At 56.2% G+C, this 20,865-nt stretch overlaps 1 protein-coding gene across 1 annotated transcript; it reads left to right on the top strand.

Annotated features, from left to right (window-relative positions):
• Positions 1-8,554: 8,554 nt before the first annotated feature.
• INKA2 (inka box actin regulator 2) lies at positions 8,555-20,546 on the top strand (the record flags this gene model as incomplete). The annotated part of the gene is made up of 2 exons (XM_084242844.1): positions 8,555-8,593; positions 19,713-20,546. The coding sequence occupies exons 1-2, from the start codon at positions 8,558-8,560 to the stop codon at positions 20,544-20,546; spliced, it is 870 nt and encodes a 289-aa protein (XP_084098970.1). The 5' UTR covers positions 8,555-8,557.
• Positions 20,547-20,865: the final 319 nt, after the last annotated feature.

Below are 20,865 nucleotides of genomic sequence, written 5' to 3'. Positions count from 1 at the left end.
CTGAGCCTCGGTGGTGACACGGAGGGACCTCTGAGCAGAATGGATCCAGCAACTGGTTTGATTAAATCAAACCTCTCCCGAAACCTTGTTAAATTAAACTGACAGGCCCAGAGCGGACGAGGGAGGACAGAGAGATCACGGTGGGGGCAGGGGAGGCCCAGAGCCGAGGTTGGTAAGAAGATCAGATGGTAGCAGAGCCTCAGCCTGCCCTTTTCCCTTATTTGCTGACTACAGATAAGGAGATGAGATTTATGGACTTGGGATGCTTAAGTACCTGTCTGAGGGCCGACTGAAACTGACGCAGAGGCAGCTGCTGCCTCCCCATAGGCTCTGCAGCTCCCCTTGGCCATCAGCCTCACGATTGGAACAGAGCTCCTGACATTTTAAGGGGCCTTTACACGCTTTACCTTCACGATGGGCAGGTAACGGTGGGCGGGTGTGCCCCAGTTTACAGTTAGAGAAACCGAGGCATGAAGAGATTACAAAGACAACTCAATTCTGGCAGAAACAGGCAGCAGAACCAGCCCAAGCCCCCAGGTCTCCTGCCTGCCAATCCTGGCCCGCATCCCCTCCGACACGATGCCATATGGCAGAATTTCCCAGAATTTAGTCCCTGGACCGTCATCTCTTCTCCCACCCACCAGGGAAATATAAACCACGCAGCTTGCTTTGTGGGCCACCAGGAAAATGCCCAGTTCCCAACTGGCTGTGTGCAACCACCTGCAAAGCACGCTGCCAGCCTCCAGAGGTCACGAGGACACTCGACCACGCTCCCACACGCCCAAGTGCTTCCGAGTCACTTCTACTCCCTCTGATTATGATTCAGGGCAGGGGGAGCGGAGGGGGGATATTGTTAGCACACCCGCAAACAGCAATAGCAGGACCATACCTCCGATACCCTGCTGGCTTCCTCACCTGTCACCCAGTTCCTCACCTGCCAAAGCTAATTTTCCACTCACCAGTGGGTGAGAGCTGATTTCAGTGTCGGAGCCACTCACTCACTCACACACATATGTGGATACACACGGAGCCGCCAGGAATGGAGGCAGGCCGCCCCCGGCCCCGGTCTCGCTTCCGATGCACTGCAGAGATATGTTTATTGCTGCAGCCACTCCTTTCCAATCTTTTTTTCAGTAGGGAGAACCCTGGGATGGGGGTGGTGGTAAGGGGGGTGTACACTGATTGCCAGAGCACAGCTGGGAGCCTCCCAGGGCAGCTCATCAGCTGCCAGTTAATAATCAGATCCTGGGAACTGGGAGCAAAGGCCGGAAGGGGAGGGAGGAGCAGGCATGCGGCCCCGTCACCATGAAGAAAGCTGGATAAGAGAGGCAGCACGACGGGCAACAAGCACTCGACGAGGACAAGCAACTGGCAGCTCCCTGAACCATGGGAGAACAGGTACAGGACCCACCAGACATGGTTCTCCAAGTGTGGCTACCACATGGGGTTCTCATCACCACTCTCGACCCAAAAAAGAGAGCAAACAGCAGAAAGGAGGAGCAAAGTTACTTAGACAAATCTCACCAGCCTCTTAACTCAGCTTCGTGGGTGTGATCCCCATACCCAAGCCCAGCATCTCCGATCCATGGATCTGAAGCCATAGACCAGAGCTCTTCTAAGGCAAGGAGTTGGATTCCTCTAGAAACACCTGCCAAAATGAGGCAGAGAGGAGGGTTGGCCTGGGCGTTGGGGCCAGAGTGTCTCCAGGTCTGGTTTTCTGTGCTGGTTCTGTCTGCTTCTACCAACCTGGGTGACCCAGGCAAGTCACTTCACATTTCTGTGCCACACCTAACTGGTAAAATCATATATTTGGGCAGGAAATGCAGGCAGTTTTAAAACTTTAGCGATCAAGGGCTTCCCTGGTGGCGAAAGGGGTTAATTAAGATGCAGCACTATGAAGCTATCCGCAGCCACTGCAGCAAGAGTTCCAACTTCGGCCAGGGAGCTACCCACATGGCGCAGCAGACCTCTCCTGTCTCGCCCGCTGCTCCCCTCAGCAGTGCATTTCAGTCAGTCTGCCTGTTCTGCTCCCTACTCTGTCTCTGGTGAATCCTCTCACCACCCCCACCTCTGGACTGTACCCCAATTTGTATATACATAAATAAATAAATCTTTAAAAAAATAAAATAAAATTTTAGCAATCACAGAGGAGAAGACCAAGACTCAAAGAGGTTAAATTATTTGTTCAAAGTCACAGGGTGAGGTAGTGGAGCAACCCAGATGGCTTGGATTCTGGCACCCAGCCTGGACATGACCCCAGGGAGGTTCTGGCTCCTCCTGTGCCCCACATCTGCAGAGTGGAGGCAACTGGAGCCCCTACCTCCGGGGACTTGGGAAGCATAGATGAGCGCCTGGCACAAGGAAGTCTTCAGTAAATGTTAGCTAGCGCTATTTTTAGGAACCAGATTAGAGCTTCAGACACACACATCTTGACTTCCGGTCTCTCCATGAGGTCACAGTTCCCTGATTATCTATAAGGTCTTTCAGCTCCAAAATTCTATGATTCTAAGTCAGAAAGATTAAAACGCAAGTTATTTCCAAAACCCTCCAGGCAGAGACACAAAAGACCATTTGGGGGATTCATTATTCGCTCTTCATTGCCTCAGTCACTTTCTATGGATGATGATTCATGGGGAATAATCAGAGCAAAGAAAACCTGTCCAAAGGCAGGGAGGAGGGAGGGCAGTAAAAACCCAAACTCGTCTGCAGGCTCAGCTCCTATTCTTCAATAAGCATCTTCATTTGTTAAGTGGTGACTGTCTCTTGGCTTCACTGCCTTCCTGCTTTGGGAATTTGAGGCTTTCCCTCGGTATAGGTTGCTGCTGCCATGAGAGACACGACCCAGCCCTCTTCCCCACCCTGGGAAGCCCCCCAGAGAAAGGGTCCTGGCTCTGAGTCCAGCAAAACCCTCACAGAAGTAGCCATTGCCTTCGGCACTGGTTCCCCTCGGCGTCTCTGGGCTGAAATCACCACCATAATCCAGGGCTGACATCCAGCTGGGGCCAGGTTATTTCTCGGACCCCTTCAAAAGATCAGAAGAAAGTTGGGAGCCAGCCTGGTGGGCTCAAACACGCGGTAAGTCAAACCTGAGCTGTGGCCTCTTTCTCCCCTTACCCTGTGACCTTCTTTCCATCTGGCTAACACGTCTCTCCTGGCAGGCTGCCAACCCCTGGTCCTTGCTTACAGCTACAAGAAGCTGGTGGAGATGGCCAAGCAGCATGTAATAAAATGTGCTCTCGCTCTGCGTTGCAGGCCACGGTAAGGTTTCAGAGAAGCCAGCTCAGGGCCTGGGGGAGTCAGATGTAGCCAGCTGTCCCCAGGACAGTGCTGGGAACAGTGACTTTTCTCTCCATGCATTTTGTATCTTCCAGCATGAATGTGCATAAATACCATAAGCATTTCCCTTAGCTATGCCCTGACATTCTTCAGGTGTTCTTGGTAGCTGAAAAATATTTACTTTTCCAGCAAATATTTGCTTCCCAAGTGTCAATGAGACTGTTGCTTAGGCCCAGAAGCACCAGACCCACAGCTGCAAATAATTCCATGTAGGGCTCAGAAGCAGCCTGGGGGCTCATGATTCATTATTTGGAGTAGTCCAATTTTGCACTTAAAATGCACGCTGAATTGGGCCTCCCTGGTGGCACAAGGGTTAAGACGCAACCTATGAAGCAATCCGCAGCCACTGCAGCACGAGTTCGCTCCCGGACAGCCAGGGAGCAACCCACGTGGCGCAGCAGACCTCTCCTGACTCGCCCGCTGCTCCCCTCAGCAGTGTACTTTGGTCAGTCTGCCTGTTCTGCTCCCCACTCTGTCTCTGGTGAATCCTCTCACCCCCTGCACCTCTGGCCTGTCCCCCAGCTCTTGAATGCATAAATAAATAATTCTTAAAAAAAAAAAATCATGCTGAATTGTTCAGGAGGGGTAGCCTAGGAGCCCATTCAGACATGGAGTTTTCTCAAAATACCACGCTGCCATCTCTGCCTGCAACACCCTCCTTCTGGACCCTCCGGAAAGCTTTAGCACCTGTGTACGTGACAACCTGGTCTCGCAGCCTGTAAGAAGTTAAGGCAGCAAGAGCACAGTCTCAGTCAGTACTCTGGAAAAGTGCGGGCGAGTCACCGAATGGATTACAGTAATCTGGTCACATCCCTCATGCTTTCTACAGAGTAGGAGAGTGGGGTCGTAAAAAGAGGTTACCTTGAAAACAGACCTTATCCCCTCCCCATGCAGACCAGGCTCTTTGGGTCTCGAGCGCCCTGCGTGTAAACGGGGAGAATGAAGGACACCCTCTATTCCAGGGTAAGGAAAGCTAATGAGCTTTTTGTGACTAGCGGAAGGGCTTTCAATCAAAAGAAAGGGAATCTTTCTTCGGGAACCGAAAGCCCTCCCAACATAGACGCTGCTTTGCCTCTCTGCTGCGTCTCCTGGAGCTGGACTATAAAAAGCAGAGGAACCGGGTCGTCAGAGCCGGTGCTCTAAGGTGGGCGGAGGAAGATGTCATAAAAGCTAGCAGTTAGATCCTGTTGAGAAGAATTAGGTCTCCTCCAGCTCTCCCTCCATCACCCAGTGCGCACACAGAGACACCCACGGTCTGCTTAGCCCCTCTGGGCCGGCCTGCCAGGCGAGGTCCCAGGGTGGAGAGAGGGCCGCGTGCTCTCTGAACACATTCCAGCAGCACGTGTTTATCTCCAGGGCCAGCCTTTCCTGTGTCTGCGCAGGTGGTGGGGGGCGGGGGGGTAGGGAGGGGGACTGGGAGCCAGGCTGACATGATGATGATTTTCCAGACTGCTGTGGCCTCCCGTGAGGATGCGCTCTCCTGCTCTTCCGCTGCCTGCACAGATGAGGGGTCCTCGCTGCCTGGCCTGGGCGGGTGAGGGCTTGGTGGGTGGGGACCTCCAGGTGGGGGGTGTCATAGGATCAGGAACCAGGAAAATGGCTTTGGTTTTGGATCTGAGTTCTGTTGGGACGTAACTGGTTCTGCCTTCTCTTTTTAGCTCAACAACGATGCCAGCGCCTTTGAGCATTGGCAGAGGCACAGAGCGGCCACGCTCCTGGACTGCGCTGGGCCAAGAGATTGACACCCTGAAGCACAGCTACCGGGAGCTGCACCCTCCCCCTAGACTTACCCCAGCTCCATGGTTTTGTGACTGTATCGCAGCCCATCTCAAGAGCTTTGATTTATTTCTTTATTTTCAAATGAGATAATCTCATCGTCCCTCCAGGCTGATCAGAGGACAGGAGGGAGGAGGCTGAACTATTTGAATCCTCTTTAGCAAAAATGAATCACGTCTCCCACCTCCCATGCTCAACCCAGGAGTATTTACCCGTGTTTGTACAGCCATGGCAACAGGCTTTCTTCTCTATCATTGAAACCCTTAAAAAGAAAAGTGGAAGGCAGCCCTTTGCTCTACTCCTGCCTCCTGCTCCACCAGGATGACAGAACTACCTCTTCAGAAACAAGGCGAGTGACAGCTCCCCACCCTATGTTGGCCTTCTCAGGGGTAGGGGAACAAGGAAGCTGCCACGACCCTCCATAAGGGCTTTCATAGTAATTGTCCTCCAAAGTCCTGTGGGGACCACCCAGTAGCAGCACCTCTGCTTGTCCAAAAAGACTCTTTGGAGAACTGCACTGTGATTATGGTCACTGATTTTTTTTTCTTGCCTGTTCCTTGACCTTAAACCAGATGGCGTGTGATCTGGCTCTGCTATCAATACAGTCTTCACCTCTAAGACAGACACCTCTGGTCTTGACTGCCCAGATCACTGTCCAGCTTTATAAGGAGTATAAACACGTTAGACTTGCACAGACTTAAACTACAAGCAAGGGAAACTGAGGCCAGTAAGAGGAAAACCTTTGCACACAAGGTCATACTGGGCAGTCAACACCCTAAAAGACCTCACCACTCCGCCCCAAGTTTGGGCCAAGAGATCAGATCAGCCTGCATAGCCTCCCTCCAAACTTCCAAAGAGGATGCCTGACTGAGCGCTCAGGGGCGGGGGGGAAACCTGGGCTTAAATATGGCCCTGAAGACCATTTCAACCACACACCCACGAACATTTATTCAGTGCCTCGGTGTGCGGGTGCAAGCCATCTAACAGTGTGCAAAACGGGGACCTCCAGGTTGGGGAACACCTTGGTGGTGTAAGTGCTCCTCTGTGGACTGTATGTCAACAGTCAGGGCCCCCCATTCTATCCTAATCTTGGAGGATTCACCCCCAGGACTGATTTGGTAGGGCTGGAGACCTCAATTCAGTCCTCAGGGGCGGTTACTACTCTGAACATTCCTGGGATCTCACGGAAGGGGGGCTCCTGGGGAAGAATCTTGGCTCACAACGGCAAGGAGGCCCGGGGACAGGGCGTGGTGGTGGTGATGGTGGTGACGCCATTGGACCTGTGGGCCAGACTCACTGGCCCCACCCACGAGAAGCACAGGAGAGACGTAGTAATAATTTCAGGCTCTCCTACCAGTAACTGGAAATGCCTGAGTAGGTTCTGAGCTCCAAGGGGCAGCCCGGCGGCAGCCCTCCAGCTGCAGCAACCTGGGAGGGATCACAGGTGCTGGCTTTGGCCAGCGGCCACAGGGATGCAGGCTTCCAGCTGGGTTTTGACCCCCCTACAGCTCTTCTCTCTGGGTTCTGACCCCACCCTCCACCCCACTTGTCTGTTGCCTGAGCAACTAGCTCTTTTGCCCAAAGACCAAAAGATGCGAGCAGGGTTCACTGTAACTGAGGACCTGGGGTTAAGTGGAGGCCACTGGACTGGACCCCTCCAAGTCTTCACTTCTGAAGATGTTCATTCATAATCTCCCTGCCTCCTTCCTCTCTTACCTTTAGATCCTAAGCAGATGTAGCCTCTCTGCCGACACAGAGGGGAAGGGCCTCAGCCTTGCACTCACTTTTGTCCTGCCATCTCTCCGTCTTTGGGGCCTGTCCCAGTCAGAGGCCCCAAACTCTGCCAGGGAAAACTTTTCTCCGTTAGTTACCTTGAAACAACAGGTTGCTAATTGGTCTAATTATTCTTAGGCTCTCCAACACCGCCCAGGCGGACCAGGTCCTGTGGCACGTTGCCTTGTTACCTGGAGGGCAGGCAGCCCCGATGCAGGTTCCAACGCCTATGGCCTGCGGTTCCTCCCCAGCCCACCTGGGCCCACCTGTGTCAACTCCGCCAGCCACCCCGGGTCTGGCTGAAGGTGCGACTCTCAAGTGCTCTGCTGTGTCAGTGGAATAGACTCTGATCATCTTTTGAGTCCACCCTCCACCTTCCCCAACTGTCTGCAAGACACCAGAGCAAGAGTTAGGATAACTAGGGGCCTCCCTGGTAGCGCAAGTGTTGAGATGCAACCTATGAAGATATCCACAGCCACTGCAGCACGAGTTCAATCCCCAGCCCGCCAGGGAGCAACCCACATGGCACAGCAGACCTCTCCTGTCTCACCTGCTACTCCCCTCAGCAGTGCATTTCAGTCAGTCTGCCTGTTCTGTTCCCCGCTCTGTCTCTGATGAATCCTCTCACCCCCGCCCCCTGCATCTCTGGCCTGTACCCCAGCTCTTATATGCATAAATAAATAAATCTTAAAAAAAAAAAGTTAGGCTAACTGACGCCGCAGGGGGACGGGAAGAGAAAGACCCGCCTCCACTCCCTGGCCCCCCTGTTGAAAGCAGCCCCCATCCGTCTCCCGTTTTATGTTTTCACGAATAATTTCGACCTGAAATTATCATGTTCCTTTATCTGATTTTTTCCCTTTTCGTCTTACCCCTGCCCCTGTATGTTCTCGGAGCAGAGCCCTCGCAGTCTCCTCCCACTACAGCCTCGCGGGGTGGGGGGGTGGGGCCCGCGGTGGACACTCGAGGACTGGAGTGACCCAGCGTAGCCCGGGGGTGGCGGCTCCTGAATCACCCGGGAGGGGCAGCTGGGAGGCTCCTCCACCAGCAAGCCGCAATCCACTTTCGGGGAGACTTCAAAAATTCAGAAAACTTCAGAATTCAGAAGAGCTGCCCAGCGGCTCCTGGGCTGGAGGATGTTTCCTTTCTGCTTGGGAAAGGGAGTTGCCACGGTGGCCTCAGCCCCCCACTTGAGACTGGCCCCTCGGCGCCCACCCCCGAGACCGGGCTTTCTCTTCGTGACCCCACAAGGCGTCTTTCGTGGGCAGGGCCGGGGCGTCGGCACAGCCCGGCGTCGCGGTGCCCTCAGGCGCGCGGGCCGGGACCGGGTGTCCCCGGGGCACCCCCCACCCCGGCTCGGTGCAAACACCCGCAGGGGCCCAGCCTGCGCCCCAGTCCTCTCTGCTCATTGGCTGAGGGCGTCCCCCCTGAATTCTCATAGGCTGTCCCACTTTTCCCTCCGCCCCCAGCACGGACCGCGCGCCGGGAGCTGCGGGAGAAGCTGCTCAAAGTAGCGGCCCAGGAGCTGGGGCTCCGCGCGGCGCAGCGAGGGGCGCGGGGCGCAGGGGCGCGAGCCGGGCGGGCGCGCACTGCCGGGGGCGCCGGCGCCCGCAGCCCGGGGCTCAGTCTGGAGACGAGCCCGGCCAATGCGCGCCCGCGGCAGGCGGGCAGGGACATGGACTGCTACTTGCGCCGCCTCAAGCAGGAGCTGGTAAGAGCTCAGCCGGCGCCGGAGGCGGGGAGGGCCGCTGCGCCCCGACGGGCACCTGGTCCCCGGCCGGCCCCGCGGAGCGCGCAGTGTGCGGGCGGAGGGGCGCCCGGAGAGAGGAGGGAGCGCGGGCCGGGGCGCGTCCCGTCCCGAGCCGAGGGGGCCTCCAGGAAACTTGGGGCCAAGATGCGCGCGCGAGTGAGACAGACACGAGCAAGTGACCGAGACCCAGGGCGCAAGCCCAGCCCGGGCGAAGCGCGCTCGGACGAGCCGAGCGAGACCAGGGGGCTCCCCCGCGGCGGACAGACGCGCGGACGGAGCGGACCTGGGCGCCCGCACGGAAAGGGGGGCGCGCGCCCCGCTGGTGGGGCTGCTCTGGGCGCCCCCGAGGGCGCGGGGCCGGCGCCACGCGGGGAGGGGCGCGCAGGCCCGGGCCCGGCCGGGGGCAGGAGGTCAGCCGGGGACTGTTCGCCCGAGGGGAGCTGGCACCGCCGGGGGCCCTCGGCGCTGCCGGGCTTGGCAGAGCTGGCGCGGCTGCGGGGGCAGGCTTGGCCGGCTGTCTGCCTGGGCTTGTCTGCCAGCAGGGAGGGGTGGCAGCTGTAATGGCGGGGGAGGGCCCTGCGCGGGAGCAGGGGCGCCGCCTGGCAGATCGCGAGCGGGGATGCGGAGGCCCAGCCAGATGTCAGGTCTGGGCTTGGGGCGCGCGGGGGGAGCGCGCAGTCCGGGGGCGCAGGGGCCGAGAGTAGTTCAGTGCGCGGAGAAGCGTGCCGGGGAGAGTTCTTCTGGGAAGGCCGGGTGGAGGCTCCCTGACTTCACAGTCACCCCCTCACTTCACCCCCCGCCCACACACGCATACACACACCTGCCACTTTCTTGCTCCTTCAGCTACCAGAGTCCAGACAGGTTTTGCACATGCACCCACCCCACCCACCCCGTCGCCGAGTCTTCTCTCTGCCTCTTTTTGCCCCTTTTAGTTGGTCTCTCCTGCGCCCACCTCAGCACAGCCTCACTTTTCTCCCCTCCTCGTCTTGCTTTGCAGAGCCAGGGGCACCAGGCTCACAACTGCAGGCCTGGAGCAGCGAAGTGCCAGCCTGTGGCTCTCCAGATTCCATGGCAGCCTCTCCCATTCCTGCCTGCAAAGTTACACTCTTCCTGTCGGGGAGGGAACTGGCAGCTGTGTCAGGCGCCCTGGGGGAGGGGAGCTTGGAGGTGCAGGTGTGCTCACTGCTGCTTCCCAGCCCTTCCTCCTGTGCCTTTCCTGCCCTCCCGCCGCAGGACATCAGGGGTCCTTTCTCGGCCACTTCCTCCCGAAACCCATGTTGCTGCGACACTGGTGGGAAAGTTACCCAGAGAAATGCTTCTCTGGTGAGAGACAGAGAGAAGACCCTCCATCCTGCCCGTTCCCCGGCCCGTTTGGAATGACTCGCCCCAGCTCACGATATATACAATTCTGCCTCTTCCACTAATTTGCCCAATACCAGGGAGAAAGGTCATGATCATCACAGATAATAGCTGAGGCCCAAGGCCCATGCTGAGAAGAAAAACCTCAGAATCCTCTTTTTGTGCTTGGAATCAGGGACCACACCACCCACTTCAGGATCTGCCTTAATAGAGGGTTTGTGGGTGTTCCTGGCATGGCCTCGAATTTTAAAATCCTACTGATTTGCATTTTTTACAGCACCCTAAGTGGGAGGTGGTAAGGGGAGGAAGACAGAGTCCATGAATGCCAAGAGAATAAAAAAGGCAAATAGGAATCTGCACAGAGCTGAGCCCCAAATCTTGATGTGCACCCTCTCCTGGCAAGGAGTGGAGCCCCCAGTCCCCAGGAGGAGGAAGGGGGAGAGGCTGAAGTCACCCAGCTCCCCATTAGCTTTCATTTGGCCCTTTGTCTGAGCAGTTTCAGCCTTTGACTCTCTTGGAGAGGAAGCCAAATGTCTGGCCTGGGGCCCAGAATGACACTCAGATGGGGGAGCTCTGCACCCCCCACCGCCCATGGTGCGCCGCCCCCTCTCCAGTGCCATTCTGCCCAGCGATGAGACAGCACAGAGTGACAGGCAGATTATTAGAGCCTCCTTCACTCGCTGACACCTCAGCCCAGTGCTTAGGGTACCTGCGCCAAATCTTGTGCCTGGGTTTTCCCAAAGGAAATGAAGGAGAAAGTAGAGCTCAGTTAGCCCAGGCGCAGCCCTTTGGCTGCCTTCCTCTGAAGATGTGGGGACTGGGTTCAGTGCAGCGAGAGGCGGTGTCTGGGATCTGGGATAGAGGGTGCGGGCTTGTTTATACCCAGGTCTGCAATGGGGTGGGAAAGGCACGTACTCAGCTAGCGGCAGGAACTTCCGATGGCAGGGCACCTTACACTGCAGACGGTTCGACCCAGGCAGGGTCTCCCCTGTACCCAGGAGAGGGCTGTGTGCTGCCTGGCTTGGTCCTAAGTTAGTGTGTGCCCTGGAATGGCAGGGATGTAATTCTGGTCAAATTCTACATGCATTTGCTGCACTCAGTTCCCTTCGAGAAGGATAGATACATTATCTGTTGCAGACACTGTGGGATAAACCTACTGGGAAAAGAAACATTAGTGGGTTGTGAAATTATCTTTGTGGAGGGTGTTCTGCCCTCCCTCCTGCATCTTGGCACTCTCCTTGGCCCAGAAAATTTCGATAAGAGCTTGTTCTGAAAACCAACATAGCAGAATCTCCTACTTTCCCAGAGTGAAAACTTTGCATTGTGAAAGTGAGCACTGGTAGGAGGCTTAGAGTTTGGGGATCCTGGCTCAATTAGGTTGATATCTAGAGAACCGGCCTCGAACTGGCCTGTCTCTACCCTGCTCAGAAGAGGCCCAGGGATCGGGTTTCAGGGATGAAATGTGGCAGGAGAGTAGCAGCAGCTGACACACTTCTTCAGGCTGAGGGATGGGGCTGCACTACTCAGCGGGGAGCGCATCGCTTTCCCCCTCCAGCCCAACGAGGAGCCCTGCCCCAACACAAGGCCCTGGGACCAGCTGTTCCTTACACACTGCTGCTCCCTTGAGGGCTTCCAACAAATGGGGTAGACGCAGCACACAGAAGAAGCAGATGTGAGATGTTCACAGGGCATTTGTTTCCTTCGTGAGTTCAGATCAGCGTAGAGCAAATTGGGCACACAAAAGGCTGAGTGGTGGGGGCTCCTGAACTACAGCCAGGCTGGGAAGGCTTCCTGGAGGAGGCAGTTTGATGGCGGCCATCTTTTGGAATGTTCATCCTAGCTGAGGCATGGGGCAGCATCAGAGGGCCTTCTCTAAGGCTGGGGGAGGTTGCCCTAGAACAACTTGGTGTTCCTAGAAGACACTTATGCGGGCTCCAGTAGCCACAAGTTCAGAAGGTTCTGACCTATGGAGGAGGACCAGGCTTAAAGGCAAGATAAGGAGGACAAAGTAGGTGATAAAAGAGATATAGTAGGAACAGTCTCTGGTTCTTGGGGCAAAAGAACAAATTTCTTGAGACAAATAAAAAGCTTTTGCAGAGGATCTCCATAGGGTCTCCTTGGATGTTTAGAGCTAAGGGGACGAGGACTAGTTAGACAGTGGGGAGTGGTCAGTCGGAAGAATGTGGAGCTTAGGATGTGTGGTCAGGTCCACTTGAGCTCAGATTTCTTACGCTCCCTGTGACTTGATTTTCTCATCTGTTAAATGCAGTTTAAAAAATATCAACTTTATATAGTCACTGTGAAGATTTAATGGTAATATGCATTAAGTGTTTCCCGATTTGGATGTCCTCAGCACGTAACGCGTGGCCTGATGTGCTGTGGGCGCTTGGTCAACCCTAGTGACGGGCTGGCCAGCCTGATGGACATAGTTCTAGAGTTCTTACTGTGTTAAAGGACTGTGGTAACAAAGCACTAGACGTATGAACAGACACGGGTCCTGCCTTCAGGGAACTCACAGTTAAACAGGAGCTTTAATAAAAGTAGCATTATTTGATGTTTTATCGTTTATTAATAGGCCAGGCATATAATGTACTGTCCTTTAATTGCCAAAGCAATACAAAGAAGTTGTACTTACACTATCTCATTTTATAAATGAGACATGGGGAGGTTAAGTGACTTGACCAAGATCATAGAGCATTAGCAGATCTGGGATTCAAAGCCAGCCCACCTGACTGCAGAACTTACACGCTGAACCTCATCTGTGAAATGAGGTACAGGTGTGCAAACTTCTAGCAGGGAAATAGAGGAGTTGTGCTGTAGGAGAGGCGCAAGTTTGGTGCTTTGAGAAGGGAGAATTTACCTCCAGTGGGGGGCCAGGGAAAGCCTAGTCAGGGCACAAAGGAAATCGTCCCATACCCCTCTGGATTCCTCTAGGCAAATAAGCATTAGACAGACTGATAAGAGGAAAAAAGCAGTATAGAAATTTAATAACAGCATGTATACCTCCTGCTCACCCAGGAAAGAGCCAAGATGCCTGAGTAACTTGCCCTTCTGGCTCAAGACACCACCTTACATAGCTGCGCTGAGACAAGGGAGTCTGGGGGAAAAAAAGGAAAGTCAGGGTGTTTACTGGGGAAAACAAAGGCCCTTCTGCCTTGTTCATTGTAAAGAGATAAAGGGGTTAAGTCTTCTGGAAAAAAACCCTAACAGAAATTTAGAAACAGCAAAAATAACTTCCTCCCAACCTTCATAGCCCTTCCTAGAAAGAAACCTCTTGTCAAAGGCCTCTTGTCTGTTTTGGGGTGGCAGAATTTTGCTCCCCTGCAGCCTCTTGGAAGAGTTGCACTGGAGCTAGACCTTGAGGGATAAACTGGGACATGAACAGGGGGAAAAAGGGCATTCCAGGCAGACAATGAAACGACGGGAGCAAAAAGCAGACACAGAATTGAGGAGGAGGTTTGAAGCTTGAGTAGCGGAGATACTAGAATACTCTCTGGAGTTAGCTGGACCATAAAAAACATGCAGAGAAATAGTGGGCTCGGGCTGGGAGCAGTGGAGAGCAGACTCCGGGGGGCCTGGGATACTGTGCTGCAGTCTGATCTGTTCAGAAGGCCCCCCTGGCACCTAGGAGGTGGTGTGGGGTGGAGGTGGGGGCAGGGAGGAAACTGAGGCAGATGGATGCATGAGAAGGTTGGAACAGGAGTCCAGGCAAGAGATCCTTAAAGCCAGAACCAGAAAGGAGAATGGGAAGGTAACTTCTTGAGGTCCCTTGGATGGCTGAGGAGCTTGATTAACCATGGAGGGGAATGCAGCTGGTCCGAGGGTGCAGCCACAGTGAGGTTAGGAGGTGGTGCCCCGAAAGGACAGGACTGGGCGCTTCTCTCCTGTCAGCTTCTTGCCAGAGCCCCGGGAGTGGAGCTGGGGAGGGGGCAGCAGTAGATGATGCAGGGGGGAGCCTGGCTCATCCATTTCATGCTCCCCTCATCTCACTCCCCCCCTCCAGTGCTCGGCACAGTTTCTACTTTACCTTCCTGTGGAGAGTTCCAGCCAAGAGCGGGGGGGGGGGGGGCCGTGAAGGTCCCTATTCACTGAGCGGGAGAATGGGCCACTTGGCAAAAGCAGGGCTTTTCCCACTTCCGGCCCCGAACCCCCTCCTAGCTTCCAGAGGGTCTGAAAGGCACTGTGTGGGGAGCTTGTGAGTAATGGGGTGGGGGGGCGAGGCAGGGCACACTGCCATCTCCATGGGCAAAGCCGGAGCCTGTGTCAAAGGATTGTGGCCGAGCTGGAGAGGGGTGAGGGGGATGAAGGGGGGACACAGCTGTGGGATCCTTCGGGGGCCGAGAAGAGGACTCGGGCAAGGCGCCGAGGATGCTGGTGTTGCCCTTCCCAGCCCTGCTCCTCCCACGCCACAGAGCGCCCCACAAGTGCCAAGGGGCTGGTGCTGTCCATGGGCAGCTGACCCTGCACCTCCCCCCTCCCCTCCCCCCCCCACCCCGGGGCGCGGGGCTTCCCAGCAGCGTCTTCCCTTCAGGCCCGGCAGGCGGGTCCTCTTCCCGCTTCAGTGACCCCACGAAGCAGCGCCTTGGGTGGAAATGGACCGCACTGGGTCTTGGAGTCCCCCCAAGGCTTGCTTGCGCGCCTTCTCCCCACGTGAGGATCACGGCCCTGGGTCCTGCCCACTCACGACACTCTCCCGGCTGCCAAGTCGGACTGTACGGCGACAGCTAAAGCCCGCTGGCCTGCGGTCAGGGCCAGGTCGGGGGTCGCAGTCCCCCCACGGACAAGCCCCAGCACCTCAAGATCACTGTTTCTGCTGTCGAGGTGACATTAGGGACCAACTCAGATGAAAAACTTTTATGTGAAGCTGCAGATAGGAGAGATGCACGTACACACATAGGAAGTTACCGTCTGCTCATGACGGGGGATACACATGTCACACTATTCCAATGCAAATACATTTCCTTATATCAACAGGTAGTGGTAGCGTTAGAGAAATATTAACTAGGAGACTAGGTCGTGTGTGGTTATGGTGCAAATTATGAAGGGAGTCTAGGAAGGACTGCTGGGAAACACCGAGGGAGAAGACAGACCTCTTGGACCCCTAGGTTGCTGCTCCGTCAAGGCGACAAGACCACATGGCCAGTCAGTGTCCCAGAGTGGCTGTGGGACCCAGACAAGGCCACGCAGAGGACAGACAAGCACGGCCCACATGAGGGGGGTTATTCAGCAGTCTCAGCCCACAGCGCTACAGGCTGGCAGGTCTGCCCAAGGTCAAGTGACAGCTATGCCTGCAGGCCAGGCCTCCAGATGACAGCATGGGGCTTTTTGAAAAAAATAAAGATTGATTTATTTATGCATACAAGAACTGGGGTATAGGCCAGAGGTACGGGGGGGGGGGGGGAGAGGATTCAGCAGAGACAGAGCGGGGAACAGAACAGGCAGACTGACCGAAATACACTGCTGAAGGGAGCAGCGGGCGAGGCAGGAGAGGGCTGCTGCGCGATGTGGGTAGCTCCCTGGCTGGGGACTGGCGATAGCCTGATAGCAGTGAGACTTCAACCCTTACACCACCAGGAGGCCCAAGCACAGGGCTCTTGACCAATACCAGGAAGCAACCCACGGCCATTCGTGGGGAAGCCAGAGGCTGGGTGAAACCCATGCAGGAGACCCTGGCGTTTGACATGAAAACTGTTTAGAATGAAGTATGTTGAGGCCCAGAAAACTCTAAGGGTTGGGGGGTGGGGGTGAGACCTTGCCTTGCTTTTCTCAGGAGATTCTTATAAACTTTCTGTGGGCTGTGCTTATTAAGGATATTAGGTTTGATGATAGAATAGTGCTGGTTCTGTCTGTCTGTCTGTCTGTCTCTCTCAGAGGGAGGCGGCTGTCAGGTCCATTCCCACTCAAACTACTAATCAGAGCCAACAGGCTCTCTTGTGACTTCTTCAGCTGACCCTTGAGGATCAGACTGGGTTCCTATCCCAGGCTCTGTGGCGCTGGGAGGTCTGTGCTGGGAGGAACTCGGCCCCCTGCAGCCTGAACATTGGGATTGGAGGGGCGATCATTTCTAGCTTGGACTTCCCTCAGATTCGGCCCCTCCTTTGCTCTCCAACCCACACTGCTCTCCTCCCTGATGGGTTCCTGAGGCAAGAGGAGCCCTGGGATCCTAGGAGGTCCCACGCTCTAAGGAGACAGCAGCCTGCCCTCTGGCTGTCTCTCCTGGGGTGACATCATTCCCCTTGGGGCTGGGAAAGCTGTCCTGCTGGCTCCTGTCCTGGTCCAGACCCCGCTGGTGCTCCTGCTCCCACTTCCCCTGCCCGCCCTGTTTCCCACACTCAGCTTCCTTCTTCCGCCTTCTGTTCCCACCCCCTCACAGCTGCCTTCCCACCGGAACCCCAGGACTGAGAGAGTGGACAAGGGGTGGTGGGGCTTCCCGTTCCTTTCTCTCTCCTCCCCCCATGGGGGCGGAGGTGGGCGAGAAGGCACAGACAAGAGATGTGTCAGACCATGCAGATGAATGGGATCCTGTTCTTACCATGTGTTAGGTTTCGCTGGGGAAGAAACGTTCTAGAAGTTGTTAGGAAGTCTTTAGGTAATAGCCAAAACTCACCTCTGGACCATACATAAACCCACATTTCCTTATCTGCTCTGCGCAGTAGGTGTACGAAGCTGGAACTTCTATTCCCATTTAAAATGTGGAGAAACTGGGAAACAGCATTTAAATGACCTGCCCAGGGGCCTCCCCGGTGGCGCAGAGGTTGAGCGCTGGGTTGCGAAGCTGCCCGCAGCCCCTGCAGCGCCAGTTCGATCCCCGGCTGCTCCCCGGCCACCGGAGGAGGGTCCCACATGGCGCGCAGACCTCTCCTGCCGCCCGCTGCTCCCCTCAGCAGTGTACTTCGGTCCTTCTGCCTGTTCTGCTCCCCGCTCTGGCTCTGGTGAATTCTCTCACCCTCCTGTGCTTCTGACTGTGCCCAGTGCATGTATAAATAATAAATAAATAAATCATTAATAAATAAATAAATAAATGACCTGCCCAGGTCACAGTTATTACATGGCAGAACTGGGATGGGGGCCCTGTTCTATTTGTCTCCAGAACCCAAGATCTTAGCCAATCCTTTCCCATGGGGGTATAATTTCAGCTCTTGTTTACTTAAATGGGCCTCTGTTTTATGCACAGTCCTGACTTCAGACATACCCGCACACTCCTTCTCGCTGGAAAATGTCAGCATTATTTCTTAAGGATTTTTCCACACTGGAAGCGATTGAATGGGGTCATTTCATTCCTCCCACATCCCTGACCTGGCCTGTGTTCAGCCTTTGGAAGGAAGCCTGCAAGCTCAGACTCCGTGTCTCTTGGCAAAATGACCTTGACAATGACCCTGACTCTCCCTGTGTAGCAAGTTACTGTCTGAGGGCGACAAGCGGTGGGGGAGGTGATTTGAGGGATTCAGGGGTACTCGATATATGTCTCGGGGACATGTGGCAAGTGCCAGGCACTAACTAGGCAGGAGCTGGGGCAGGCGCAGGAGGGCAGGATGCAACTTGCCCAAGGGGTTCCGATGGGAGCCTGGGGAGGCGGCAGGAGTGGCGTGTGCCCGGAGCTGGAAGTCCAAATTGTGGCACAGTGGGGCTCGTCTATAGGACCAAAGAACCTGGATGTTATCCTCCCGGCAGTGGAGAGCCTCCAGAGGCTTCCAAGTGGGAGCACCATGATCAGGGGCATGTTGGGAAGACTGATGAGGGGCTGGAAGCTCTTCCGGGAGGCACTAACATTCCAGGGGATGGAGAGGCAGAAATGACAGCCGTTGGCGCAGAAACGGGGATGGCTGGAAAAGTTAAAAGTGAGGTTCCAGGCTGGGGTGATGCAGAAAAGAGGTATGAGGGAGGGGGCAGATATGGGGAAGCAGAGGAGAAGCAGATTGCCCCAAGGCACCCGAAGGAGTGTGGGGACCCAGAGTCTCCACTGACTGGGCTCTGCTGTCCTCCCAGCTGTGGCTGAGCTGTCTGAAAGGAAGGGGTCGGGAGAAAAGAGGTCGGAGCCAGAGGCCATCGGTAAGCTGGGCCACCTCGCAGACTGTGTCTCTGGCTGCTGCCACTGCTCCCATGCAGTCCGCTAAGCCCCGGGGCTGTCAGGGCAAAGCGCGGCTCCCCCTCGCCCAGCACTGGGGAAGGTACAGTGTGGGCGATCCCGTACTCAGCAAAGGCCTCCGGGCCTGCGGGCCTCAGGGACAGCCAGTCAGTCCCCTACTGCTATTGCCTCAGCAGATCCTGGCCCAGCCCCCACCTCCATCAAGCCCAGGATTGGCAGGAAGACGGTTTGACCCCCAGGTCTGAGGGGGTCAGCAGCCAGGCAGCCCTGCAGAACCTCCCCACCCCTCCGCCCCTCTACCTTATAGGCTTAGCTTGTGCATTAGGACAAGCCTGGGAGGTAAGATGATCCCTGCAGGCCTCTGGGGGGCTTAAGAAACAGACGGTCCCCGCACACTGGAGGTTTTCTGCCTGTAACTTGAGGAGATCTGGCGAGGGAGCTGGCCAGACTGAGGCAGCTTGGGCCCAGGGACAGGGAACTTGGTGAATGTTATCAGGCCAAGCATCCCCTCCCCAGCCTCCAAGCTCGGCCCTCACCCAAGACAATCTCTCAGCCCCTTCCAGCTGGCACAGGGACTGGGGCCTTGGATACCCACAAAGGGATGGGGGACTGGCTCCCCATGTCCCCACTCCGGGCCAGGGCAGCAGAGCCAACTGGGCTGAGACGACAGGAAGAGGCAAGACTGGAGCCAAGTCTTCGAGCAGCTGAGAGAGGACAGGTGTCCGGAAGGGGAGCAGGCTGCAAGCGCCAGGCAGGGGCTTCCACAGGCCACAGGCGGGAGCTTCCCGGCCTCTGCCCCCTGGTCAAGCAGATGTGAACAGCCAGGAAAGGAAACCCTGGGCCTTCACTCTCTCTGCCTGGGAATCTGAGTTCCTCCTCTTCCTCTACGGCCCCTCTCCCTCCCCTGCTGTCCAGAGCTGAGTTTGGTAGCAGTTAGGAGGCAGCATTAGGAGTGAGATCCCTGCACTGAGTGCCACCCTGTGAGCTGAGTGACCCTAAGCAGCTACTTCTCCCCTACTCTGGCTGACAGGTTCATTAGAATGAGCACAGCAACCTCATAGGCTCAGAGGAGCACTAAGCACAGCTCCTGTGACATACCTCGTGCTTCAAACTGTCCCCTGTCCTCGTGGGCTCCAGGAGGCTCCGGAGAGAAAGATGGTACTGAGACAAGCAAGGACAGACCGCCACCAGAGCATAGTGCACCCTCAAATGGACCTCAGCACCCCCCTACTATCTATGTATCTTGACAAGTTACTTATGTGCCTGCTTTCTCATCTGTAAAATCGGGACAATAACAGTCACTACCGCCTGGAGCGGTTGGGGAGATGATAGATCAAGAGATACACAGGCTTCTGTGCACACAGGTCTCCATATATGTGGCTCAGGACAGGGTCTGCCTTAAGGAGTTAGCTGCTGTGAGTGTCATTCCTTTAGCCAGCCAGATCAGGGTGCAAATTGCCCAGACCTCATCTGCCCTGACCTGCATACAGAGGTGGGGCCAGTGACAGGCTGCCAGGTCCCTGGAGCGGTGTGTTGGGAAGGGGGTGGGTCTAGCTTCAGGGTCAGTGACGGACAGCCCTTGTCCCCCACCCTCCCTGACTCACTGGCCTGTGCTTTCGCTTTCTCCCTGCGCAGATGTCCATGAAGGAGGTGGGCGATGGCCTGCAGGATCAGATGAACTGCATGATGGGGGCCCTGCAGGAACTGAAGCTCCTGCAGGTACAGACTGCACTGGAACAGCTAGAGATCTCTGGAGGGGGTCCTGCCCCTGGACACAGCCCTGAAGGCCCCCGGACACAGCCCCAGACCCCTGGATGGGAGTGCGGCGGAGATGCAGCCAGGCCCCCCTCCAGGCAGTCTTCCCTGGGCAGCAGCAGCAAGTCTGAGCCCCACAGGAGCGTCTGTGGGAAGGGTCTGACCCCTCTGCCCAGGACGCAGCTGCGGGAGCTGGGAGGCTGTGCCCAGCAGGGGCCAGAGCCCGCGGAACCGGATGACTGGACCTCCACGTTGATGTCCAGGGGCCGGAACCGACAGCCTCTGGTGTTAGGTGACAACATTTTTGCGGACCTGGTGGGCAACTGGCTGGACTTGCCAGAACTGGAGAAGGGTGGGGAGAAGGGGGACTCTGGGGTGGCAGGTGGGCCCAAAGGAGAGCGGAATCACCCCCGGGAGCTGGGCCGCAGGTTCGCCCTGACAGCCAACATCTTCCGCAAGTTCCTGCGCAGCGTGCGGCCGGACCGCGACAGGCTGCTCAAGGAGAAGCCGGGCTGGGTGACACCCACGGCCCCCGAGCCCCGAGCCCGGCGCCCGCAGAAGGTCAAGAAGCGGAGTCAATCCAAGGGTCCTGGACATTTCCCCTTCTCAGGCGCTGCAGAGTCCAGCCGGGGGGAGAGTCATCCCACAAGTTGCCCCAAGGCCCTGGAAGCCTCCCCCTCTGGCTTTGATATTAACACGGCCGTTTGGGTCTGAATCTTAGAGACAGAATTTGCTGAACCCCGAGAAGGCCAGTCCCGAAGCTGGGCCCCTGGGAAGGATGGAGGGCAGGCGGAATGGTGCTTAAAAGCCAAACTCCGAATTCCTTTCCCCCAGAAAGGAGGTGTCTGGAGCAGGAGGGCAGGCTGCTTTGGGTGTGTGTGTGTGTGTGTGTGTGTGTATGTGTGTGTGTGTGTGAGTTATGTTGTACTTTGGGGCTGGAGGTGACAGGGGAGGGGCAGGAGGAGACCAAGAAGTCCTTGTGGCATTTTTTCACTGCCCCCCACAGACCTCAGTTCAACATTATGGAATAGGA

The sequence above is a fragment of the Talpa europaea genome (assembly GCF_964194135.1).
Source record: "Talpa europaea genome assembly, chromosome: 9".
Taxonomy (NCBI): domain Eukaryota; kingdom Metazoa; phylum Chordata; class Mammalia; order Eulipotyphla; family Talpidae; genus Talpa; species Talpa europaea.
The sequence above is the reverse complement of the archived record's forward strand: the minus strand, read 5'-3'. Positions and strand labels throughout refer to the sequence as shown.